The 26,249-nt window shown below is 41.5% G+C and overlaps 2 protein-coding genes across 10 annotated transcripts in view; both read left to right on the top strand.

The window, feature by feature from the left end:
- The first annotated feature begins 1,930 nt into the window (after window positions 1-1,930).
- Window positions 1,931-11,684, top strand: LOC124009627 (MAU2 chromatid cohesion factor homolog). Of its 4 annotated transcripts, none has more exons than XM_046321618.1 (20): window positions 1,931-2,242; window positions 2,507-2,524; window positions 2,789-2,854; window positions 3,099-3,110; window positions 3,261-3,356; window positions 3,560-3,654; window positions 3,813-3,840; window positions 4,189-4,344; window positions 8,072-8,218; window positions 8,312-8,402; window positions 8,567-8,670; window positions 8,751-8,828; window positions 8,958-9,023; window positions 9,136-9,219; window positions 9,322-9,371; window positions 9,465-9,542; window positions 9,714-9,825; window positions 9,957-10,047; window positions 10,118-10,245; window positions 10,613-11,684. In XM_046321618.1, exons 1-20 carry the CDS (start codon window positions 2,009-2,011, stop codon window positions 10,688-10,690), a joined length of 1,812 nt encoding a protein of 603 aa, XP_046177574.1. In that variant the 5' UTR covers window positions 1,931-2,008; the 3' UTR covers window positions 10,691-11,684. The 4 variants fall into 4 exon arrangements, with proteins under 4 accessions (XP_046177574.1, XP_046177573.1, XP_046177576.1 ...); XM_046321617.1 differs by having other exon boundaries at window positions 1,932-2,242; window positions 8,958-9,032; XM_046321620.1 differs by lacking the exon at window positions 3,099-3,110 and having other exon boundaries at window positions 1,933-2,242.
- A 5,219-nt stretch (window positions 11,685-16,903) lies between these two features.
- The window catches only part of LOC124009613 (transcriptional repressor p66 alpha-like), a 31,060-nt gene continuing 21,714 nt past the window's right edge, over window positions 16,904-26,249 (top strand). For 2 of the 6 annotated variants that reach the window (XM_046321591.1, XM_046321589.1), the window contains exon 1: window positions 16,905-17,111. The gene's annotated coding sequence lies outside the window, so the exon portion shown is untranslated. Of the gene's footprint in view, window positions 17,112-26,249 lie in introns of all 6 variants that reach the window. The other 4 variants (XM_046321593.1, XM_046321587.1, XM_046321592.1 and 1 more) reach the window with 4 other exon arrangements.

Below are 26,249 nucleotides of genomic sequence, written 5' to 3'. Positions count from 1 at the left end.
ATGGAAACCATGCAGTTTATTAGGCTACAGATTAAATAATTCATGAAGAATTTAACAGGGTGGTGAAAGTGCAAGGTGAGCTTGATGCTTTTCCCACCACGACTTGTTGGGAAAGCATGCAGTTTATTAAGCTACAGATTAAATTAAAGTTATGATGAACTAACTTCACAGGGTGCTGAAAAGGCAAGGTGATGAGCTTAATGCTTTTTTTCCAATAAATATTGAGGGTCTGATTCTGGTGACATGATGATCGATGCTGTTTTGACTGCTGTTTGACAAATATTCTTGCTCTTATCCATAATAATTTCATCATGTAGGCTATACGTGCGCTCTAGCTAACAGCGCGCAGATACCGCTGTTTGCTAGCGCACACTTGCCAATACCAGAGTGGACCCACTCGCTATATAATGCCAACAATTTTTGTGAGAAAACCATCAGTAGAGTTGAAAAGAGAGTAGAGTTGTTTTTTTTCTTCGGTACATGAGAATTTAACAGCAAAATGTATTTTTGTGTGCACTATGTCAACAGGCCAATAAGATGGAAACATCTCTGGTGGGAAAATGTGCACATTGTTTTTATGCAGATTTTTGAATAATTGCATGAAAACCAATTCACCAATTTCACAAATGAAATGGAAACCTAGATACTAACCACGAAACAGAACGTTTTGGTACAATTGTATTATTATTATATATTATTAGGCAACAGATTAAATGATTTATGATGAACATTTTTAGGGTGGTGAAAGTGTGTATTTTGATGCTGCTTTCCAATAAATATTGAGGGTCTTATTCTGATGACATGATGATCAATGCTTGACAAATAAAAACATGATCACTTGTATCCATAATAATCTCATCATGTAGACGAGCCTATCCGCACAGTCTACACACACTGTATCTGTTGTTGGTTAGAGTGCACGTGGCAAGCCCAGAATATGCACATTTTATATTTAACACAACAGTTTTTATGACAAAACCATCAGTAAATCATCAGAGTTGAAAATGTGATGGAAACCCATTTAACCCAAAAGTCACTTTTATTTGTATATATGTACTGTACACATGAACTGGCTCCTATTTCAGTCATGTATTTGGTGACTGTATTTATTGTGGGTCAAAAAAAAATACAAATAATGATTGGTTGACAATAGAGCCTCAGAAAAACACAGGTGATGGCTGCAGGATTAAGTTGGTGAAGAGCAACTGCAGAAACTTGCAGTCAAAATGTCATGACCTTTGATCACATTATTTTTATTAAAGTACATGCAGTCGACATGTAGGTGCAAGTGTCATGGGTAATGGATCCATCTTTTGTCAAATTAATGTCCTAACCTTAACATGATGCGTAAATTCTCCTTACCTGCTATGAAAAGTCAAATCTGATGTTAATTTGACAAAAACTGGATCCCTTTGAAAGAGAGTGACTAACGATGGTCAAAGACTTGACAAAAGTGATCCGCTCGAACGCGCCCAATGACTCAAACCCAACTGGGGAGATTACGCAAATAACGTCACAGCGTGGAAGCCGATATTGCTGGAATTGATTGCTACGTTATTATACTGTAAATAGTTAAACATGTACGCAAGTCCTTCAAATAAATCGTTTCGTCTCGTTTGAGCTTTCATAAAATAAAAAGGTTCCGCATACTTTTTTTCTAGTTCTGTTAAAATACTATTCACTGCTGGAAGTCAAAGATAATCCATACAATATACAAATATTGGACTCAGGTAAACATATTTTGTCAAGCTATATCACTTTTACAAATGATAAATAAATCAACTGCATGTCCCAAGATGCAAGGGATCTCCGTGATCGCTGCCATTGAAATCACGTGGGGTCGCTTGCTCCTACGCGCAGATCCAGGATCAGCTGACCATTTCCCAACCTAACAATAGCAATCAGAAGTCAGAGAGCATAACCGATCCTAGATCAGCGCTCTGGAGCAAACTCGCTGAACAACGGCAGTGGTGCGATAGCGACTGTTGATGTTTTTGTTGTCAGTAAGATGGCGACAAGCGGAGAGGCCCCGGAATCTTGGTACCTAGCTCTGCTCGGCTTTGCGGAACATTTTCGCACCTCAAGTCCTCCGAAGATCCGTCTCTGCGTTCACTGTCTGCAGGCGGTGTTTCAGTTCAAGCCGCCGCAGAGGGTCGAGGCCCGAACTCATCTCCAGCTGGGCTCGGTACTCTACCACCACACCAAGAACACCGAACTCGCCCGAAGCCACTTGGAGAAAGCGGTAAGCATTCCCCAGAAACTCCGTGGATGTGTTTTAAAGGGGAGGGAAAAGGAAGGCCGCAGCTTTGGCAAAGCTGTCGGTGTGTTGTTGATCAGAAAAGTGGACGAGAGTGGTTGATTATCAGTAAGGATATTTAATTATCGCGCGTCAGCTTATAATAATTGTTGGGACATCAATCAAACAATGCAACATTGCATGTACTAAACAGATAACAGATATTGAAACTAATTTTCGCATTCTGTCCCCCCCATCCCCCTCTCAAAGTGGTTCATATCACAACAAGTATCCTTTCGGGTGTGTGTGTGTGTGTGTGTGTGTGTGTGTGTGTGTGTGTGTGTGTGTGTGTGTGTGTGTGTGTGTGTGTGTGTGTGTGTGTGTGTGTGTGTGTGTGTGTGTGTGTGTGTGTGATGAGAGAGAGAGCATGCATCTACCTGAACAAATGACTTAACAAATGTTTACCATGTCTCCATGCCCCGTACGTTTTTTTTTTCATTGATGCTAGTGTTATCATGCAGAAAAATACATTTCCTTTACAAGTAATACCAGATCCCTCAGTTTGAAGATGTCAAATTCGAGGCAGCAAGTCTTCTGTCAGAACTGTATTGCCAACAGGTAAGTGTAGTATTGTTCTCATTTCCAACCTGTGGCCCACCTTCACCTTGCACTATTACCTGAATTCAATCAAATGTCAGTGTAAACATGCCTTGCTTATCTGTTCACATGTTTATCTCAGCATTTTTGTTTGTCAACCTTTTGTAAGACAAAATATCATACTCCATTATTTTGGCTTTGGCTGTTATGTCATCATAAAATAGGCCTAATCGGTAATCCTTGCGTTGTCTTTTCCCTCATTAAGCTGCTTTTGCATGTAAGTGAACTCTGAAACAGTAAGATTAACTAGGATATGTTAGTTGGTTTAGCAAACACTTCTGATTTGTAGTGTCCTATACAGTATTGTTGTAAAAGTTATTTAAGTCAATGAACTGATGATTATCTCTGATCTGGTCTTTCTTTGAAGAATCTGGTTGATTCGGCAAAGCCCTTGCTGCGGAAGGCCATCCAGATCTCCCAGCAAACTCCATACTGGCACTGCAGATTGCTTTTCCAACTGGCGGTAAGTCAACCTAACAACCGGACCTGATAACCCAATCTGTAAAATGACTGAAATGTAAAAATTCAAATCAGTTCTGAAGTCGAGGTTCACAGAAATGTATTTAGCTGTTATTCACCTCAATTTACATCTATATGGGTCATTATTTACTTGTCTTAAATAGTGGATCAAAGTTTTCTTGTCCTTTTTTATTTCTTTTTCTTCAGCAACTGCACACACTGGAGAAGGATCTGGTGTCAGCTTGTGACCTCCTGGGGGTAGGGGCAGAGTATACCAGGGTAGTGGGCTCTGAATACACCAGGTAGTGTATCATGGTAGAACACAATACAAGTAAAACAGTTGAACAGTTCTAGTAATGTCTGTACTTTATCAAGGTGTTGTTTTACTGCCCTGAGGACTAGTGCTGTGGTCTGGTCAGGTAATGTTACTGATATCCTTGTTTTCTTTCTTCCTGCACAGAGCTCTCTTTCTGTTGAGTAAAGGAATGGTAAGTTGAGAAATATACTAACCACGTCAAGACATTCTCTCATGACGATGAATTAAAATCGAATAATGATAAAACTAAGTAAATTAAATATTCAATTCTGCTGAAACCACTTAGACCTTTGCTGTTTTTTAATGAATGTCTTGATGGCCACCTAAAAAATGAAACAAATGCTTATTTTTGCAATGTTTACTTACTTATCTGCATTAATAGTCACTAGCGGATAGACATTATTGTAATGGAAGTTTGAGGCATCCTACTTGAATAATTTGAAAGAAAAATATATTTTTAGGGACAAAATTGTGCTGGTTTTAAGAAGAGTGAAATGTCACCCTGTGTGTTTGTCTAAAGCTGCTGCTGATGGAGAGGAAGCTGGGGGAAGTGCATCCTCTGTTGACTCTGTGTGGGACCATCGTGGAGAACTGGCAGGGAAACCCCATCCAGAAGGAGTCTCTCAGGGTGTTCTTCCTGGTGCTGCAGGTCACACACTACCTGGATGCTGGACAGGTACAGAATCAGAATCACCTTTATACGCCAAGTACATTTACACATACCCAGAATTTGACTTGATGAAGTAGACAAAATATAGACAGGAATTTACACAATCTACATACAGTATTTACAGTGCGTTGCAAAAGTATTCATCCCCTTGGCCTTTTTCCTCTTTTGTTGCATTACAACCTGTAATTTAAATTGATTTGGGTTTCATGTGATGGACATGCACAAAGCAGTCCAAATTGGTCAACTGAAATAAAATATCTTGTTTCACAAAATTCAACAACAAAAAATACGGAAAAGTGGTGTGTGCATATTTATTCACCTCCCCTTTGCTATGAAGCCCCTAAATAAGATCTGGTGCAACCAATTACCTTCAGAAGTCATATTTGTTAGATTGCACACAGGTGCACTTTATTTTAGTGTCACATGATCTGTCACATCTCAGTATATATAAACCTGTTCTGAAAGGTCCCAGAGTCTGCAACACCACTTAGCAAAGGGCACCATGAAGACCATGGAGCTCTCCAAACAGGTCAGGGACAGAGTTGTGGAGAAGTACAGATCAGGGTTGGGTTAAAGAAAAATATCTGAAACTTTGAACATCCCACGGAGCACCATTAAATCTATTATTAAAAAATGTAAAGAATATGGCACCACAACAAACCTTCCAAGAGAGGGGTGCCAACCAAAACTCGCAGACCAGGCAAGGAGGGCATTAATCAGAGAGGCAACAAAGAGACCAAAGATTACCCTGAAGGAGCTTCAAAGCTCCACGGTGGAGATTGGGGTATCTGTCCATAGGACCACTTTAAACCGTATACTCCACAGAGCTGGGCCAGAAAAATGCCACTCGGGTGGCGCAGTGGTCTAGGGCACTGCATCGCAGAGACTTTGCATCGCGCCCAGGCTCTGTCGCAGCCGGCCGGGGCCGGGAGGTCCGTGGGGCGATGCACAATTGGCCTAGTGTCGTCCGGGTTAGGGAGGGTTTGGCCGGTAGGGATATCCTTGTCTCATCGCGCACTAGCGACTCCTGTGGCAGGCCGGGAGCAGTGCACGCTAACCAGGTCGCCGGATGCACGGTGTTTCCTCTGACACATTGGTGCGGCTGGCTTCCGAGTTGGATGCGTATTGTTTTAAGAAGCAGTGCGGCTTGGTTGGGTTGTGTTTCGGAGGACACATGGCTTTCGACCTTCGTCTCTCCCGAACCAGTACGGGAGTTGTAGCGATGAGACAAGATAGTAACTGCTAACAATTGGATACCACGAAATTGGGGAGAAAAGGGGGTAAAATAAAAATAAAACAATTGAAGGAATGATGGATGGCGCTAAATACAGGGAAATTCTTGAAGGAAACCTGTGTCAGTCTTCCAGAGATTTGAGACTGGGACGGAGGTTCACCTTCCAGCAGGACAATGACCCTAAGCATACTGCTAAAGCAACACTCGAGTGGTTTAAGGGGAAACATTTAAATCTCTTGGAATGGCCTAGTCAAAGCCCAGACCTCAATCCAATTGAAAATCTGTGGTATGACTTAAAGATTGCTGTACACCAGCGGAACCCATCCAATTTGAAGTAGTTGGAGCAGTTTTGCCTTGAAGTATGGGAAAAAATCCCAGTGGCTAGATGTGCTAAGCTTATAAAGACATACCCGAAGAGACTTGCAGCTGTAATTGTTGCGAAAGGTAGCTCTACAAAATATTGACTTCGGGGGGGTGAATGCACGCTCAAGTTTTCTGTTTTTATTTCTTGTTTGTTTCACACACAAAAAAATTGCATCTTCAAGGTGGTAGGCATGTTGTGTAAATCAAATGATTACAACCCCCCCAAAAAAAAATTTATTCCAGGTTGTAAGGCAACAAAATAGGAAAAATGCCAAGGGGGGGTGAATACTTTCGCAAGCCACTGTAAAATATAGATACAGTTAACCTCACTCACTTAGCAGACGTGGGATAATGCCTGAGTTTTTATGAAGTCTTGATTATGTGGTCCATGGTCACAAAATAAAAAGATAAGGCTGTCAAAAATGTACAGTTGAAGTTGGAAGTTTACATACACCGTAGCCAAATAAATTTAAACTCAGTTTTTCACAATTCAAAAAATTCCATGTCTTAGGTCAGTTAGGTCAACACTTTATTTTAAGAATGTGAAATTATTTAAGCTTTTATTTATTTCATCACATTCCCAGTGGGTCAGATGTTTGCATACACTAAATTAGTATTTGGTAGCTTTGCCTTATTAAATTGTTGAACTTGGGTCAAACATTTTGGGTAGCCTTCCACAAGCTTTCCACTTTAGGTTGGGTGAATTTTGGCCCATTTCCTTCTGACAGAGCTGGTGTAACTGAGTCAGGTCTGTAGGCCTCCTTGCTCGCACATGCTTTTTCAGTTCTTCCCACAAATTTTCTATGGGATTGACGTTAGGACTTTGATGGCCACTCCAATACCTTGACTTTGTTGTCCTTTAACCTTTTTGCCACAACTTTAGAAGTATGCTTGGGGTCATTGTCCATTTTGTAGACCCATTTGCGACCAAGCTTTAACTTCCTGACTGATGTCTTGAGATGTTGCTTCAAAATATCCACATTATTTTCCTCCCTCATGCGGTATTTTACTTCCTCGTGATGCCATCTATTTTGGGAAGTGCACCAGTCCCTCCTGCAGCAAAGCACCCCCACAACATGATGCTGCCACCCCCGTGCTTCACGGTTGGGATGGTGTTCTTCGACTTGCAAGCCTCCCCCTTTTTCCTCCAAACATAACGATGGTCATTATGGCCAAACAGTTCTATTTTTGTTTAATCAGACCAGAGGACATTTCTCCAAAAAGTATGATCTTTGTCCCCATGAACAGTTGCAAACCGTAGTTTGGCTTTTTTGTGGCGGTTTTGGAGCAGAGGCTTCTTCCTTGCTGAGCAGCCTTTCAGGTTATGTCGATATAGGACTAGTTTTACTGTGGATATAGATACTTTTGTACCTGTTTCCTCCAGCATCTTCACAAGGTCCTTCACTTTTATTCTTGGATTGATTATCACTTTTCGCACCAAAGTACATTCATCTCTAGGAGACAGAACACGTCTCCTTCCTGAGCGGTATGATGACTGCGTGGTCCCATGGTGTTTATACTTGCAAACTACTATTTGTACAGATGAACATGGTACCTTTGGGCATTTTGAAACTACTCCCAAGGATAAACCAAGCTTGTGGAGGTCTTTTTCTGAGGTCTTGGCTGATTTCTTTTGATTTTACCATGATGTCAAGCAAAGAGGCACTGAGTTTGAAGGTAGGCCTTGAAATACATCCACAGGTACACCTCCAACTGACTCAAATGATGTCAATTAGCCTATCAGAAGCTTCTAAAGCCATGACATCATTTTCTGGAATTTTCCAAGCTGTTTAAAGGCACAGTCAATTTAGTGTTCCTTCTGGAATTGTGAAATAATCTGTCTGTAAACAATTGTTGGAAAAATGACTTGTCATGCGCAAAGTAGATTTCCTAACCGACTTACCAAAACGATAGTTTGTTAACAAGAAATTTGTGACGTGGTTGAAAAACAAGTTGTAATGACTCCAACCTAAGTGTATGTAAACTTCTGACCTCAACTGTATAAAATAGGACTTAATTAACACGGCAAGATTTAGGAGCAATATGCACGCAGAGATGAAGTCATCATACAATTCCAGATGTAATCCCAGTTGAAAAGGCACATAACCGATGTAATAAATATCTTTGGGCTGATAGGTGAAGAGTGTGAAGCCGTGTCTGAAGCAGCTGCAGCAGTGCATCCAGACCATCTCTACACTCCACGACGATGAGATCCTACCCAGTAACCCTGCCGACCTTTTCCACTGGCTGCCCAAGGAGCACATGTGTGTCCTTGTCTACCTGGTGGGATACAGCTACTGCAAGTGACCTTTGACCTCTATTGGTCATATTGTTCTTGTCACGACAGACTTTACTTACTTGTTTTTCTTCCAACAGGTGACAGTCATGCACTCCATGCAAGCAGGCTACCTGGAGAAGGCCCAGAAATACACAGACAAAGCTCTCATGCAGCTGGAAAAGCTCAAAAGTAAGTCAATGGAATCCTCACCATAGAATTACATATGGAGGTCATTTAAAAGGATCTCTGTGATCCTCACCCTCTCTCAATCTCCCAGTGATTTTTCAGCTGTAGAAGTATTGTGGTTGTCAGTGACTTTCTGTTGATGCTACTGATATTGATGTGTTTTCCAGTGCTGGACTCCAGCCCCATCCTCTCCACATTCCAAGTCATTCTGCTGGAGCACATCATCATGTGCCGACTCGTCACTGGTCACAAGGCCACTGCATTGCAAGAGGTAGGGAACATGCTTAACATACACATGAATTCATGGAAACGGATAGATGTTCGTGATGCTGATGGTTTGCCTGTTCTCAGATCTCTCAGGTGTGTCAGCTGTGTGCACAGTCTCCCAGGTTATTCACCAACCATGCATCCCAGCTACACACCCTGCTAGTGAGTAGCTTTCTAGCCTTGGATTTCTATTTCTTATATCTGTACTTTGCAGTGGACAGGTAGTTGTTCTGTTATGATTTTCTATGTTGTGCCGATCACCTCCCTCGTCACTGTTGTGGTCTGTTCCAGGGTCTGTACTGTCTCTCAGTGAACTGTATGGATAACGCTGAGGCTCAGTTCACTGCTGCCCTGCGGGTGAGTGACGTGAGTGTGTCTACTAAGATATCTATTGGCAAAATTAGTAACCTCCTTAGTTTGATATTTATGGGTGTGTTAATTGAAATACATCTGCGTTTCACTCTTCCAGCTGACGACGCACCAGGAACTGTGGGCGTTCATTGTAACCAACCTGGCCAGCGTCTATATCAGGGAGGGCAACAGAGACCAGGAGGTCAGAGGGCATCTGGGGTGCATTCAGGATAGCAGGGTAGTTGTATGTGATGAATGTGAGTTCTTCACCTGACGTAATATGTCCCTGTTTCTGTTATAACAGCTTTATAACCTGTTGGAGAGGATAAATCCTGATCACAACTTCCCTGTCAGGTAAGAAAGTGTTTGTATGTTTATCTATGTATTTTTGCAATATTGTGATTGATGTTTGATTCTAAATGGACTCCTCTACTCCTCCCGTTCCAGCTCTCATTGTCTGCGAGCAGCAGCCTTCTACATACGTGGACTGCTCTCCTTCTTCCAGGGACGCTATAATGAGGCCAAGTAAGTTCAACCATGGCTCACCAGAAACTATTTATTGATGTACATCTCCATTACATCACATTCAAATGATATCTTCACACGTTTAGAATACCTGCTCAGTTGGAAAGAAAGCTGAAGAGCGCGGCTGTGAAACCTTAACAAAAACGTGTTAGTGACTGTGTGTCGCGTTAGGCGGTTCCTGAGGGAGACTCTGAAGATGTCCAATGCTGAAGACCTGAATCGTCTGACTGCATGCTCTCTGGTCCTACTGGGGCATATCTTCTACGTGCTGGGGAACCACCGGGTGAGATCACATCACAGGGCTCTCCAGGATCATACTGCAGTGTTTCCAAAAGCACATCATTTCTCGGAGCAATGCTAGGAGGTGTGATTGAATCTGAACCATGCATTTGGTTCTGTCTGTGTTTCCGCCAGGAGAGTAACAACATGGTGGTCCCAGCCATGCAGCTGGCCAGCAAGATCCCTGATATGTCAGTCCAGCTCTGGTCCTCTGCTCTGCTCAAGGGTAAGGCAACACCTGTCTGTGTGTGTCTGTTTTTGAGATGTACTGACTGAAATGACTGTTCTCCCTGTAGATCTGAACAAGGCATGTGGGAACACGATAGACGCCCATGAAGCAGCTCAGATGCACCAGAACTTCTCCCAGCAGCTCCTGCAGGACCACATCGCTGCCTGCAGCCTCCCTGAGCACAACCTCATCAGTGTATGATTCATCAATCACTCAGTCTTTATAACCCATGCACAGCCTTCCAAAGCATAACTTCATTTGGATAAGAACTGATCAATCAGTATATCAGTTAGTCATCCATCAATATCTTTGTACTGCACCATGGTGAATATTTATACACAGAAAATACACAACAAGTACATGCACAGTTAGAGGAATGATTTTATTTTATTAGGATCATCATTAGCTGACACCATGACGATAGCTTTTCTTCCTGGGGTCCGACACATAGCGAAAAATACTTTACAGACAAATGACTTTACAATTGACATTTAACAAGTAGACATTCCAGCTAGAGGAATGAGTGTGAGACAGTGAGCTGACAGACTGTGTGTTGTTGCAGTGGACGGATGGACCTCCTCCAGTGGGTCAGTTCCAGGCCCAGAATGGACCCTCTACCAGCCTGGCCAGCCTGCTCTAAGCACCACCACACCATGAGAGAGAGTGTGAGAGAAAGGAAGGGAAAGGTAGAAGAGGGATAGAGATGTGAAGGGGCAGACTGGTATGCCGCTGATCTGCATACAGCCTGGATGCTGGTTTGTTTCAGTATTGACCAGTTTCATTGTAGTTACTATGCCAACGAGCATAGCTAACCAATGCTGAAACAATACTACATATTTTATCTAGAATTCTAAAGATTTTAACTTGTTCTTTCAACAGTAGGACTTTTTTAGTGGGAGGGTGGTGGGACACGCAAAAGGTGTTTATCTTTAGGTGGTGAGATGAGAACTGAGCTTACACCTACCTCAGAGAGACTGCCACTGGGCACTGCATTAGCAGGGCGTACACATAATGAAACTATGCACCTTTATAGAGTTGAAATGTAACGTGATGAGTAGCCTGGAGTAGAAGCTAGCTTTTTGGTCTAGCTGGCGGTATGAATGGTTGACATTGAATTGCTGACAACTAAGGTACCATAGAAGGTTTTCACACACAGAGTTGTGCCCCGAACTCAAGGCAGGACAATAATCCAGGTGAAGAAAGAAGACCATCTCTGTGACACTGCAGCGACCTGAGATAGAACCTAACCATCGTTTAAAGTTCTACACTTTGTCCCCCAACTTTCATTGTTGTCAAGCTCCTAACAACGGTCCTGGAGTGGGAAGTTAAGACATTGGATTGGGTGAATATTTTAATATCATTTTCTTTTTTAAGTCAATAATAATTTTTAATGGCAAGTTGAATTTGGGAGGCAATGTTTGCACCCATTTTTTTTTTTCAGTAGGCGGTATCAAAACTAAAACTACATTTTATCTAGATACAGTGCCTGTGGAAAGTATTCAGCAAACCCTTTGCTTTGAGACTTCAAATTGAGCTCAGGTGCATCCTGTTTCCATTGATTGTCCTTGGAATGTTTCATCAACTTGATTAGAGTCCACCTGTTGTAAATTCAATTGATTGGACATGATTTGGAAAGGGACACACCTGTCTATATAAGGTCCTGCAGTTGACAGTCCATGTCAGAGCAAAAACCAAGCCATGAGATCAACAAAATTGTCTGTAGAGCTCCGGAAAAGGATTGTGTCGGCACAGATCTGGGGAAGGGTACCAAAAAATATATGCAGCATTGAAGGTCCCCAAGAAGACAGTGGCCTCCTCCATTCTTAAATAGAAAAAGTTTGGAACCACCAAGACTCTTCCTAGAGCTGGCTGCCTGACCAAACTGAGCAATAGGGGGAGAAGGGCTTTGGTTAGGGAGGTGACCAAGAACCCAGAGTTCCTCTGTGGAGATGGGAGAAACTTCCAGAAGGACGACCATCTCTGCAGCACTCCACCAATCAGGCGTTTATGGTAGAGTGGCCAGATGGAAGCCTCTCTTCAGTAAAAGGCACATGACAGCCCGCTTGGAGTTTGCCAAAAGGCATCTAAAAGACGCACACCATGAGAAACAAGATTCTCTTATCTTATGAAACCAAGATTGAACTCTTTGGCCTGAATGCCAAGTGTCACGTCAGGATGAAACCTGGCACCATCCCTACGGTGAAACGTCGTTTTAGCATCATCGTGCTGTGGGGATGTTTTTCAGCGGCAGGGACTGGAAGACTAGTCAGGATCGAGGCAAAGATGAATGGAGCAAAATACAGAGAGACGCTTGATGAAAACCTGCTTCAGTGCGTGCAGCTCCGCCGACTGGAGTGAAGGTTCACCTTCCATCAGGACAATGACCCTATGCACACAGACAAGACAACGCAGGAGTGGCTTCGGGACAAGTCTGAATGTCCTTGAATGGCCCAGCCAGAGCCCAGACTTGAACTCAATCTAATATCTCTGGAGAGACCTGAAAATAGCTGTGTAGCAATGCTCCCTATCCAATCTGACAGAGTTTGAGAGGATTAGCAGAGAAGAATTGGAGAAACCCCAAATACAGGTGTGCCAAGCTTGTAGCGTCATACCCAAGAAGACTCGGGGCTGTAATCGCTGCCAAAGGTGCTTAAAAAAAATGTTGGAAAAAAAATGTTTTTGATTTGTCATTATGGGATATTGATATGCCGAAAGGTATGCCTAAAGGTTGTAAGACTGAATCTGCCGTTCTGCCCCTGAACAAGGCAGTTAACCCACAGTTCCTAGGCCGTCATTGAAAATAAGAATTTGTTCTTAACTGACTTGCCTAGTTAAATAAAGGTAAAATAAAAAATGAGGGGGAAAGATACGATTTCATCAATTTTAGAATAAGGCGAGTGAATAACAAAATGTGGTAAAAGTCAAGGGGTCTGAATACTTTCCGACTACACTGTATGTTATTCCTACTCATATTTTCCCTTTTGTTCCACCGTTTGTTATTTACCTTGTAAATCTCCCTGTATTTTAGACATCTAAAAGGTATTGTCCCCCTGAAAACTCCCAAGTGCAACCAGAGAGAGGCACTGCAGAGTCATTTTTGAGCAACCTGTTGGTGACATGGCAGAGAACACTTACTTGTATTATTTTACAGAACTGTTTAACGAGTAAGGGTTTGTCAACTATCAAATCTATCACCAACTTTTTCAAGAATAACACACTTCTTAATCACTCTGTAATTATATTTGATTGTCATTGTATTGTATCACAATGCAGACTTATTTTAGCAGCCTTATAAACAATAATGCTTTGCAAATATTTCCCTCTTTATTTTCAACAAATGAATCCATTTATTCGATTTTGTAAAGTTTGACTATTTATATACCATGTTTGACCATATTATATCGGTTTCACTATTTATTTTTGCAGGTACGTTTTTGTATAGATATGGCAGAAAATATAAATGTTTTGTGACCTTTTTCCCCAATGTGTGTTTTTATGTTTCTTATGAATGATTTAAACATGTAAATACTAGGTTTGGTCAGTTGTGAAACAAAATGCTAGAGCTACGACGACTGCCTTGTGTTTTTATTTTCACGTCTACGTTATACTACAAGGTTATAATAGGTTGGTTACCCTGCTCATTAGAGTATTTTAGAATTCTGGTTTTGTGTTTTTAAATAAAAGATTTCTTTCAACACATCAAGACTTTAAAAAAAGAAGATAATTGTAAAAACAATATGTAGTTCTCTTTTGCATCAACTGTATTTTATGCTGATCTGAACATTCCAACTCAATACGTTATCAACTTCAACTTTGATTTGTCCAGAGCATTGGTCCTGATGCATAACATCTAACTGCTCTATTCAACCCATGGAACACACACATATGTGACAAATTTGATATGTGACACTCAAAATGCTTATTTTCACGTTTATGCTTAAAGGCACATTTATGCCCTCAATATACAGTACGTGGGAAGATGTGTGACAACGTTTTCCCTTTGAATGAAACTTGTTGTTGGGATTATACAGTTAATGGGTGTGGGGATTGTCGCTGCATTGGATTTTTAGCATACGCTCTTATCCAGAGCAACTTACAGTAATGAGTGCATACATTTTTGTACTGGTCCCCTGTGGGAATCGAACCCACAACCCTGCTGTTGCAAGGGCCATGTTCTACCAAAAGGCTGATTGTGTAGTGTCTTGACCAATGTTTGAATTACACTTTGACCCAAAGGTTCCCTAAAAAAAATAGTTGTCTAGACCAATGTTAATATTCTTAACCTTTTATGGAGGTTTCCATGTTAATATTCTAAATGAAATATTTCCTTGATTCCCAGTGTCCTTGATGCCTCAACGGCTTTCACAAAACACAGGTTCCTCCCCCCTCCTGAGAAGGAGGTTAAGGAATCAAGGACACGAATCAAGGAAAGATTCTTAAGATTTACCCCATAGTTGTTCTACCACAGGGACATTAAGGAAGTCAGTAGAGGGTTCCCCCTAACCACTGATACAGGGTCAGATATTTGAATCCCCCTAATGGTAAAGGCTAGGGATGTGGTGGCATAATCTCATCCTAGATCTGTAGTTACAGGCATATTCTACCTCAAGCGTATGTGAGACAGTTACTGAGATCAGTCCTCTAGACTAGTCACATGTTTGTCTTTATGTCTGATTTGCGGTGCCTAGTGTAGAAGCCTGAGGTAGACTAGCTTGAGGTAAAAGTTGCCCTTAAACGCAGGTCTAGGATCAGATTAACCAACGCTTGATCTAAATCTTAGACTTTAGGGAGGTGACAAAATACTGAACCCGTGTCAGAGTGTAGAGGCCACTTCTACCTCCTCAGACCGCTCCAATGAAAGGGCAGGATAACACCACCAATAACCCCACAATCTGCTTCATCTCAATATAACAAATGCAGATGATTACCCTCCAATGGTTTTGTGAAAGTATAGAGTAAAGAGAGATGAGCTTGGAAAGAGAAAGAATGGGAAAGGGGGAGGGGAGGGGGGGGGCGAGATTTCAAGGCACTGCTGTGAGTGTGATACTAGCCACTGATGCTTATTAGGTAATAGGTGTCTTAGCAAAGCTATGTGAAGGAGGAGGCCCTAGCACTTCCTGCCAAATAGTGAGTGGGGCTGATCGTGACTGCGACGGCTACTTCCTGCTTTGTACAGTACTTAATGGGGATTAAGTTGAAGCTGTCATGATGTTACTGGCGGCCATTACCTCATGCAGGGAGAGGAGAAGCCACAGTCCGTGACCATACCACAGTAAAAGAAACGCTGTGTGAATCTGAAATTAGGACGTGGTTCTTATTGGTTGATCGCCACAATGTGTTGTGGTTGATGAATATTTAGCAGAGATCATTCATATGTTCACATCTTTATGAAAGATGCATAAGGAATGTAGTCTGTTTTCTCACCAATGCTTACTGTAAATAGAGAGAAAAAACAGGGAGACTGAGTCAGAGAATGTAAGGGGACCATAACAGGAACAAAAATACATCACAAGCACAAAACCTCCATTGTATTACATTTACAAACGTACAAGTGCATGGGATATAAAGTCATGATTTGATAGTGCCAAGAAGAGAGCTGAGAATGGTAAAGGAACCCAGATGCTATGTGAAGGGAGTGGTATTCAGTCTGCGATGGACGGGTCACTAGTCAGATGCTCTGACTGCAGTAGTCCAGAACAATGAAGCAACCTGACTCTTCAGTACTCCTCTATATTAGGAGCCTCGTCTTCACTGTTAGTCCTAAGGCGCTGCAGGCTTTTGTTTTATTCTAATGCTACAACACCAGGTTTAACTAAGCAAATAATGATCAAGACCGTAGCTGAATCTCACATTCAATGTTGGACTCGGGGCGTATAATGCTGGTTGAGTGGACAGGTCTGACATCATCCAGGCAAAGCGAAAACAGACCCATTCACTGCCTGATTAACAAGTAACAGGGCTTTACTCTGACACGAGCAGACAAGGGAACCTGTGAAGAGATGAGCGAGATGTGTGGCGTGATGATGTATGAAGTCATTTAGGGCCAAAGATAAGGCTACCTTGACTAACCTTAAACATTAGGGAGGGGAAACAAAACTGACCTCAGATCAGTGTAGGAGGCAACTTCACCATGTGTCTTTGGGGAAGAACAGCATAAGAATTAGCTGAAAGGGGCATTCACTTTTTTGAGTATCCCTCCCCCACTCCCCCTGCTCGTTTGAGCATCCTTCTCCCCCTTACCCACAACCTGAGTACTTGGAGTATAACATTGACACTGGTCTAAGGTCAGTATTGTTAGCATTGGGGCAGGGTAAAGTAAGCTAAGCGGATCCTGGATCTGTTCGTAGAGGCAACTTGAACCCACATCTCCACACTTCCCTTACACACAGAGCATTACTTTAAAAAACTCAGGTTAGGTGAGCTGTGGTCATTTCTCATTGAGATTAACTGGATTATAAAACTGAAATCGAACATTCTACCAAGTGTGGGGTCTCAATCATGAATGCCCAAAGGTAGGCTATTCACCATGGTATTGATACTGCTGATGTTGATACACTTTGCTTCTGTATTGTCTTCTGACCTGTTATGAAAAGAGAAGGAGATATATGGCATCCACCATATCCACTGTGCACGTGAATAGGGTTCAGCCTCAGACCCATGTCTATGGCAACTGATCTGGGATCCGTTCTCCTTATTCCTCCTCGCTATGCTAAAAATCATCCTGATCCTGGATCAGCTGTTACTTGTATTTTAGGCAAGAAGCAACCACAAGACCTAGGGGACCGTGGCATGGTTGTGCTGCTTTGCCCCTTGGTGATCAGTGGTTATAGACGTGCACTTGGTCCCCCTGGCGTGCTGAAGCGCGCATGCCCACTGCGGTGACGCCGCGGCTCCATGTGTGTTGAGAAGCGCATTATTTGGCAACAGAGGCGGTAGCGGGGAGGGTAGAAAAAAAGAGGGTATCCCCTGGATTTTTAAATAACATCGAATTATCGGAGCTGATTGTCATCCTAAATACCTTGGACGACCCGCAGTCGACGGATCGCTGTCGAATCGACCGAGTAAGTTGATTGAGGTGTCCCGAAGTTTTTTTGTGGAAGTGGATTGAGGGAAGCCTTTTATTCGGACTTGTCGCGAGCCAGCTCCTCTTCCTCCACCTATCTGTGACGATAGAGAAGCTGATGGGCTGTTGAAAAGTAGCACTTCTCCGCAGAGCAAAAGCTACGGTTGGGAACGGGAAGGGCGGTGCATACGTTTTTATAGAAGTCGCATCTCCAGACTTTATTGTTATGACTACACATAGTCAGAAGATATTTAGTATTTTAATAATGTCACTTCGAAAGTATATTTTCTGAGTTGAGTCGACCGAACAGAGACAGTCAATCTGAATCGGATTGTCGAGTGTTTGTTCTGTCGTTGGACTGGGAGTTAGAATTATTTTTAGAGCAGCACTTGGCTCGTTAGCCTTTTGACAACCCAGGTAGTTTGCCAATGCGAAGATAGCTAATCACGAACTACTAAAACATGTAATTAATATATATATTTATATATATTAGCTAGCTAGCTGAAACATTTGGCCAGTGTTTGAGTTACAGTTTTCCGCTGGCCATCTTCTCCCCACCCCAAAAGCAAGCTAGCCTCAGCTAACGTGACTTCATTGTCTTGTTGGTCCGGGTACCTGGTTGTTGTTGTTGTTTTTGCTTAAAAAAAAGTTTAGGTAGCAAGCTAATTATTTGCTAGCAATTTAAATGCACCAAGTTACGGTTTCGTAAAGTGCGTGTATTGTGCTTCACTTTGTTGCCAAACAAATATCTGGACAGGTAGCTAAAATGGCACGAGTGCTAATGATAAATTGGCATTATGCTAGCTCGCTAGTTTATTTTCATGGTTGTGCGATTTATAAACATGCCAGCTATTTCCTCCATTTAGCCGTGGTCTTACGAAAAGCCGGTCAAAATAAAGCATGGGCTGTGTTTGGTCTTTAAATGGGCGAGTTTGCATTTTCGGTATTTGCATTGTTTTTAATGGAGGTTCTACTGTATCGGATTAAGAGTCCCTGGTAATCTTCCTACTTCTGTGTGACGACCATGGTCTTCCTCCTCTTAAAGCTGAACGCACACACATTTACACACTATTTTCTCCAGCCTAGCGGTATGTATAGGCTGGTGCAGCGCCCTGCAAATGTTTCTGAGCCAGCCTCTGTTACTTTGTGCTGTACTGCATGTAGCTACAGAGATCAGTGAGTTGAGTTGTCAGTGACTGGTACCTATGCTGGTTCCTTGGGTCCTGAGTTTTTCCTGGGCAGATCACGACACAGGAAATTCTGACCCCTAGTTATGTGTAACCAAGTAGTATGCAACAAGGTCATATTTTACCCTATGGAAATGGCTTTCATGATAAGTCTATCTCTCTCATTTAGTGCTAACTCTGGTTTCTGTTAGGACTTCTAGTGTGGCAAAAAAATAGAAACATAAAGGTTCTGGAACAGGACAATCAGTTGTTCATCAGAACAATAGATTTGGATGTTCTTTGCAATGTGATGTCACATGGTTGCTTTGGGGGTGCGCTTAGTCAAGAGGACCTTATAGGTGTCCTCACATTGCCGGTGAGAAATTCTGGCCGCATAGTAATGTAGAGTTGGATGGAGAGTGGCAGAGCAGAGTCTTTGTAAGCCCTTCTCTGGCCTATGTGATTGCATCCCTAACATTCACTTTATAGGGTTGAGTAACAGCTCCAAACAATTCACTCATGTTGATTTCCAAGAATGTCTGTTCCTGTGATTTAATGCAAGGGGCGTCAGGTAGCCTAGTGGTAAATTTGACCTTTATTTAACTAGGCCAGTCAGTTAACAACAAATTCTTACTTTCAATGATGGCCTAGGAACAGTGGTTTAACTGCCTTGTTCGGGGGCAGAACGACAGATGTTTCAGCTCGGGATTTGATCTTGCAACCTTTCGGTTACATGTCCAATGCTCTAACCACTAGGCTACCTGCCGCCCCAACAAACCACCTGCAGGCATAGCCGAGGGAAGTAGGGATGCTCCAGTAACCCCCTTAAAAATCAGGTGTGCTGCAGAAAAAAATTGCAGCACCCTAAACATCGTTCTGCGGCTGCGCCTGTAGTCCTAAACTGAAGAGAGAATTATCTTCTGTGTAAAGCAATCCTGAATGATGGAGACTGTTTGTCGTCAGTCTTCCGTAGTCAGTCTCCTGTCGTTACCAGTGAAGTGGTCATGCAAACTTTCCTCAACAACAGCATGGGTTCCAATTACATATGGTCTCTTCAGGATGGCCTAAAGGTAGTGGACAGGGCCACGGGTAATATTTTTTAATAACATGAGAGATCGGCTGTCCGTGTTGACGTTTGTAACAGTTATGGAGGTGACATTATTTGTGTCAAGGGGACACTCTAGGCTACACTCATTGGCACCCCTGTGTTTGGAACCCTGCTCAAAGTGGCATTGACTTTACTGTGTCCCACTCCCAGGCGTTCATTACATTGTCTAAACAAACACTTATCCTTGTGGATTTGTGTGTGTGTGTTACTGGTTCTGAACTCAATAGCCGTTAGCCTATGTAAATTTTGTTAGGCAAATGCGCTGATGCCAACAATTCAAATTCTAGACCAGTTCTCTGTAGTTTGTTTGCAGCATACAAACAGATGCCCAAAGTAAACCATTGAATTGCACAGTTCTGAAAAACCCAGCCACTAGCGATCGGTGTAGAAAGTTCAAGTATCCTAGAGAGGTAGCCCCGTCAAAGCTCATCTAAGCAGCTCATTGAAATATTACACATTTTCTGTCTCTCTCTTCTATGACCTTTTACCACCTGTCCTGTCCAACAGGCCATGGGTCGTAGGTTAACACAAGTGGTGTTTAACAGGGTGTTTGTAGCCTATGGTGTGAGAGGCCTGCTTTTTGTCTCCTCTGTGTAAGGACACGTCGGCCCTGACTCCACATAGACACAGGGATGGCTAAGCCTTGGAAGATCTGCCACTCACACTAATTACACTAATTACTGATGGAGCTAGGACCACAGGCATTTCACTACACCCACAATAACATTTGCTAAATATGTGTATGCGACCATATTATTTAGGCGGCAAAAAGGGTTATTAACACATGTTGTTTTGTCTTAATGTAGGCCTATAATCTAGTCTGAAAGAGCAGATTAGACATGTATTGATGCCTTGAGAAGGGTCTCAGTCCCCCTGTGTGTCTGTTATCTTCAAAGATTACATGGTTTTTAGGAGAGCCTTATTTTGGCTTGAGCCAGTCCCATCGTTGATCTAGAGCAGTGGTTCCCAAACTTTTTATAGTCTCGTACCCCTTCAAACATTCAACCTACAGCTGCGTACCCCCTCTAGCACCAGGGTCAGCGCATTCTCAAATGTTGTTTTGCCATAATTGTAAGCCTGCCACACACACACTATACAATACATTTATTAACTTCTTGTGGGACGGTGGCGTCTCACCTGGCCAACATCCGGTGAAATTGTAGCGCGTGAAATTCAAATGACAGAAATATAAATATTTAACATGAATGAAAATACAAGTATTATGCATCAAAATAAAGCTTAACTTCTTGTTAATCCAGCCCCTGTGTCAGATTTCAAAAAGGCTTTACGGCAAAAGCATACCATGCGATTATCTGAGGACAGCACCCCGCATACAAAAGCGTGAAAAACATTTTTCAACCAGGCAGGTGCGACATACAAGTCAGAAATAGCTATATAATAAATGCCTTACCTTTGAAGATCTTCTTCTGTTGGCACTCCAAAAGGTCCTTTTGTTCGATAAAGTCCTTCTTTATATCCATCAAAACTCAGTTTAGCTGGTGCGCTCATTCAATAATCCACCGGTTTCCCTCCTTAAAAATGCATACAAAATGAATCCCAAACCTTACCAATAAACTTATCCAAACAAGTCAAACAACATTTATAATCAAACCTCTGCTTCCCTAATACGTAAATAAACGATACAATTTAAGACGGAGAATAGTATGTTCATTACCGGAGATAAATAACAAAGAACGCTCTCATTCACACGCATGGAAACACTACAGCCAAAATGGGAACCACTTAGAAAAACTACAACTTCTAGCTCATTTTTCCAAAAACAAGCCTGAAACTCTAACGACTGTTGACATCTAGTGGAAGCCCTAGGAACTGCAATCTGGGAGGACTTCGCCTCATCATAAACATGAAAGCCATTGGAAACAATGGTAGATTGAAAAAAAAATTGAATGGTTTTTAGCTGCCATATCAGTTCTGTTATACTCACATACATTATTTAAACATTTTTAGAAACATTAGAGTGTTTTCTATCCAAATCTACAATTATATGCATATCCTAGATTCTGGGCCTGAGTAACAGGCAATTTTACTTTGGGGACGCTTTTCATCCGGACGTGAAAATACTGCCCCCTACCCAAGAGAGGTTAATTTTTTTATTTGACCTTTATTTAACCAGGCAAGTCAGTTAAGAACAAATTCTTATTTTCAATGACGGCCTAGGAACAGTGGGTTAACTGCCTGTTCAGGGGCAGAACGACAGATTTGTACCTCGTCAGCTCGGGGGTTTGAACTTGCAACCTTCCGGTTACTAGACCCACGCTCTAACCATTAGGCTACCCTGCCACCCCGTTCTTAAACTTAAGAATGAATGTGAGTTTTTGTCACAACCCGGCTCGTGGGAAGTGACAAATAGCTCTTATAGGACCAGGGCACAAATGATAAGATAATAATAATCAATCATTTTGCTCCGTATTTAACCATCTTACATATAAAACCTTATTTGTTCATCGAAAATTGTAAATAACTCACTACAGGTTCATGAGAAGGGTGTGCTTGAAAGGATGCACATAACTCTGCAATGTTGGGTTGTATTGGAGAGAGCCTCTGTCTTAAATAATTTTCCACTCACAGTCTGTGCCTGTGTTTAGTTTTCTACTCTCCGTATTTAGAATCCACTCACATAGGTACGTGGTTGTAAACGGCATCAGTGTCTTAACAGTTCGATTTGCCAAGGCAGGATATTCTGAGCGCAGCCCAATCCAGAAATCTGGCAGTTGCTTCTGTTTAAATTAAATTTTCACAGAACCACTTTTTGCCATTTCGATGAGGCTCTCTTGTCAAATATTGGTAAGTGGACTGGAGGCAGGGCATTAAAGGGATAACAAATCCAGTTGTTTGTGTAATCTGTTTTGGGAAAGTACCTGCTTAATTGCGCACCCAACTCACTCAGGTGCTTCGCTATATCACATTTGACATTGTCCGTAAACTTCAGTTCATTTGCACATAAATCATACAATGATGGAAAGACCTGTGTGTTGTCCTTGTTAATGCAGACAGAGAAGAGCTCCAACTTCTTAATCATAGCCTCAATTTTGTCCCACACATTGAATATAGTTGCGGAGAGTCCCTGTAATCACCCAGGTAGGCCAGTCGTGTGAGAAACTCGTCATCATGCAAGCGGTGAGACAAGTGAAAATTATGGTCAGCAAAGAAAATATTAAGCTTGTCTCTCAATTTAAAATAAAATATGTGTCAATACTTAGCCCTTTGATAACCAGCACACTTCTGAATGTTGTAAAATCGCTACATGGTCGCTGCCCACATCATTGCATAGTGCAGAAAATACACGATAGTTCAGGGGCCTTGCTTTAACAAAGTTAACCATTTACACTGTAGCGTCCAAAACATCTTTCAAGCTGTCAGGCATTCCCTTGGCAGCAAGAGCCTCTTGGTGGATGCTGCAGTGTACCCAAGTGGTGTCGGGAGCAACTGCTTGCACGAGCATTACCAGTTTACTATGTCTCCCTGTCATGGCTTTTGCGCCGTCAGTACAGATACCAACATGAGCAGCAGCTACGTTTGGCTACATACGAACCGTTAGTGGAATTCCCGTGGGAGAGTAATGGTTAATGTGATTGAATGTTAGTTGTTTGACTGGGCTACCTGTATTTGACATTGTGTTGTTATTTAGCTGAACACTAGATGGTTTAATTTTTTATTTTTGGCAGTGAAACTAAGCTACTCAGGCGAGGGGGAAAAAACCTCACCCAAATGTGTTGGAAAATATAAATGGACTGTTTGAAAATGTGAAGAAAAACACACTACGGTTGAAAAGTTTGGGGTCACTTACAAATTTCCTTGTTTTTGAAAGAAAAGCTTTTTATTTTGTCAATTTTTAAATAACATCAAATTGATCAGAAATAGTGTATATATTGTTGATGTTGTAAATGACTAAAGTTGGAAACAGCTGATTTAAAATAATAATAATAATAATAAATAAATAAAAATATATATATATATGGAATATCTACATGTATCAGCAACCATCACTCCTGTGTTCCAATGGCACGTTGTGTTAGCTAATCCAAGTTTATCCTTTTAAAAGGCTAATTGATCATTAGAAATCCCTTTTGCAATTATGTTACCACAGCTGAAAACTGTTGTCCTGACTAAAGAAGCAATAAAACTGCCCTTCTTTAGACTGGTTGGATATCTGGAGCATCAGCATTTGTGGGTCTGATTACAGGCACAAAATATCCAGAAACAAATAACTTTCTTCTGAAACTTGTCAGTCTATTCTTGTTCTGAGAAATGAAGGCTATTCCATGCGGGAAATTGCCAAGAAACTGAAGTTCTCGTACAATGTTGTGTACTACTCCCTTTACAGAACAGCGCAGACTGTCTCTAACCAGAATAGAAAGAGGAGTGGAATGCCCCTGTGCACATCTGAGCAAGAGGACAAGTACATTAGTGTCTAGTTTGAGGAACAGATGCCTCACAAGTCCTCAACTGGCAGCTTCATTAACCTTTCTGGCGCAGGCATTCCACTAGCGACCCACCTCGACAACATCCGGTGAAATTGCAGAGCGAGAAATTCAAATTACAGAAATAGAGCTATTTAACATTCATGAAAATACAAGTGACATACATCAGAAAAAAAGCTGAACTTCTTGTTAATCCAGCTGCTGTGTCAGATTTCAAAAAGGCTTTATGGTGAAAGCACACCATGTGATTATCTGAGGACAGCGCATACAAAAGCGTGAAAAATATTTTTCAACCGGGCAGGTGCGCCACAAAAGTCTGAAATATCGATTTAAAAAATGCCTTACCTTTGAAGATCTTCTTCTGTTGGCACTCCAAAAGGACCCAGCAACATCACAAATGGTCATTTTGTTCGATAAAGTCCTTCTTTATATCCATAAAACCTCTGTTTAGCTGGCACACTTCATTCAATAATCCACCAGGTGCCCTCTTTCAAAATGCATACAAAATGAATCCCAATCCTTACCAATAAACTTATCCAAACAAGTCAAACAACGTTTATAATCAAACGTCAGGTTCCCTAATACGTAACTAAACGATAAAATTTAAGAATGAGAATCGTTATTGTCTTTCCCGGAGATGAACAAAGAACACGCTCTCATCCACGCTCATGAAAACACTACAGCCAAAATGGGAGCCACTTAGAAAAACTAAATATTATATTTTTCCAAAAACAAGCTGGAAACTCTTTCTAAAGACTGACATCTAGTGGAATCCCTAGGAACTGCAATCTGGGAGGTTTTCACTTATTAAACATGACAGCCATTGGAAACAGTGGTAGGCTGAATGTTTTTTTATGGAGGGTTTGTCTTCGAGTTTTTGCTTGCCATATCAGTTCTGTTATACTCACAGACATTATTTTAACAGTTTTAGAAACTTTAGTGTTTTCTATCAATTGTATGCATATCCTAGCTTCTGGGCCTGAGTAACAGGCCGTTGACTTAAGGCACGCTTTTCATCCATACGTCAAAATACTGCCCCCTAGCCCAAAGAGTTTAAATAGTAACTGTAAAACACCAGTCTCAACGTCAACAGTGAAGAGGTGACTCCGGGATGCCGGCCAGTTTGTGAATACCTTATCTAAAGGCTCCATATGTAATGTATGGTTCTGCGTAGATCCATTGAGCTGGTTCGAATCCCGCACTGCAGATAGATATATATTTTCACCAGGGTAAAGGTCTGTATTAGTGAGTAAACGGCATGCTGACGCGGCTGCTGAGAAGAAGGGAACTTGGTCTTGTTGTAGGTTACAGAATCCACACAAGGCCTGGGCATGGATATGTTAGCTACAGCAGAGATTGAGTTTTTGCTGATTTTCTGACCTTGGAAAAGTATCATATCATTGCACAGCCTACATCTGCTTCTTGTCGTTGGAATTAACCTCTCCAGAAGCCATTTTCCTGATTCTCTCTATGTTCTGAGAGTCGATGATCATGTTCTAAAGCTGATACTTGGATATCAAGAAAATTATAATTTAAATCACATTTAATTTGTCACGTGCGCTGATTAAAAAGGTGTAGACTTGACTGTGAAATGCTGACTTAAAAGCCCTTAAAAAAACATGGAGTTAAGAAAAATAAGAATTTAGAAAATATTTACTAAATAAACAAATGTTTAAAAAATGTATATAAATAAATTAACAATAACGAGGCTATATACAGGGGGTACTGAGTAGAGGTCGACCGATTAATCGGAATGGTCGATTTTAATTAAGGCCAATTTCAAGTTTTCAAAACAATCGGAAATCAGTATTTTTGGACACCAATTATTTTTTAAAATATATATATTAATGACCTAATATATATATATATGTATATATTTTGCCGTATCTTTATTTGTATTTTTTTACACCTTTTATTTAACTAGGCAAGTCAGTTAAGAACACATTCTTATTCTAAATGATGGCCTAGGAATGGAATGGTGGGGTAACTGCCTTGTTCAGTGGCAGAACGACAGATTTTTACCTTGTCAGCTCGGGGATTCAGTGTTGCAACCTTATGGTTAACTAGTCCAACACTCTAACCACCTGCTTTACATTGCACTCCACGAGGAGCCTGGCTGTTACACGAACACAGTAAGAAGCCAAGGTAGGTTGCTAGCTAGCATTAAACTTATCTTATCTTATAAAAAACAATCAATTAATCATAATCATTAGTTAACTACACATGGTTGATGATATTAATAGTTGCAAATAATCGATGCGGTGCGCATTCACGGAAAAAGGACCGTCGTTGCTCCAACGTGTACCTAACCATAAACATCAATGCCTTTCTTAAAATCAATACACAAGTATATATTTTTAAACCTACATATTTAGTTATTAATATTGCCTGCTAACATGAATTTCATTTAACTAGGGAAA

Source organism: Oncorhynchus gorbuscha, linkage group LG22 (assembly GCF_021184085.1).
Source record: "Oncorhynchus gorbuscha isolate QuinsamMale2020 ecotype Even-year linkage group LG22, OgorEven_v1.0, whole genome shotgun sequence".
NCBI lineage: Eukaryota > Metazoa > Chordata > Actinopteri > Salmoniformes > Salmonidae > Oncorhynchus > Oncorhynchus gorbuscha.
Note: the sequence above shows the minus strand (reverse complement) of the source record. Positions and strands in the feature narration are given on the sequence as shown.

What these genes read in the sequence shown, in the direction of transcription:
- LOC124009627 (XM_046321617.1), top strand. Translation starts at nt 2,009, where the DNA reads ATGGCGACAAGCGGAGAGGCCCCGGAATCTTGGTACCTAGCTCTGCTC. An exon ending in ACGTGCTGGGGAACCACCGG is followed by an intron (nt 9,826 to 9,956) that starts GTGAGATCACAT and finishes TGTTTCCGCCAG; the next exon opens with GAGAGTAACAACATGGTGGT. An exon ending in CTGAGCACAACCTCATCAGT is followed by an intron (nt 10,246 to 10,612) that starts GTATGATTCATC and finishes GTGTTGTTGCAG; the next exon opens with TGGACGGATGGACCTCCTCC.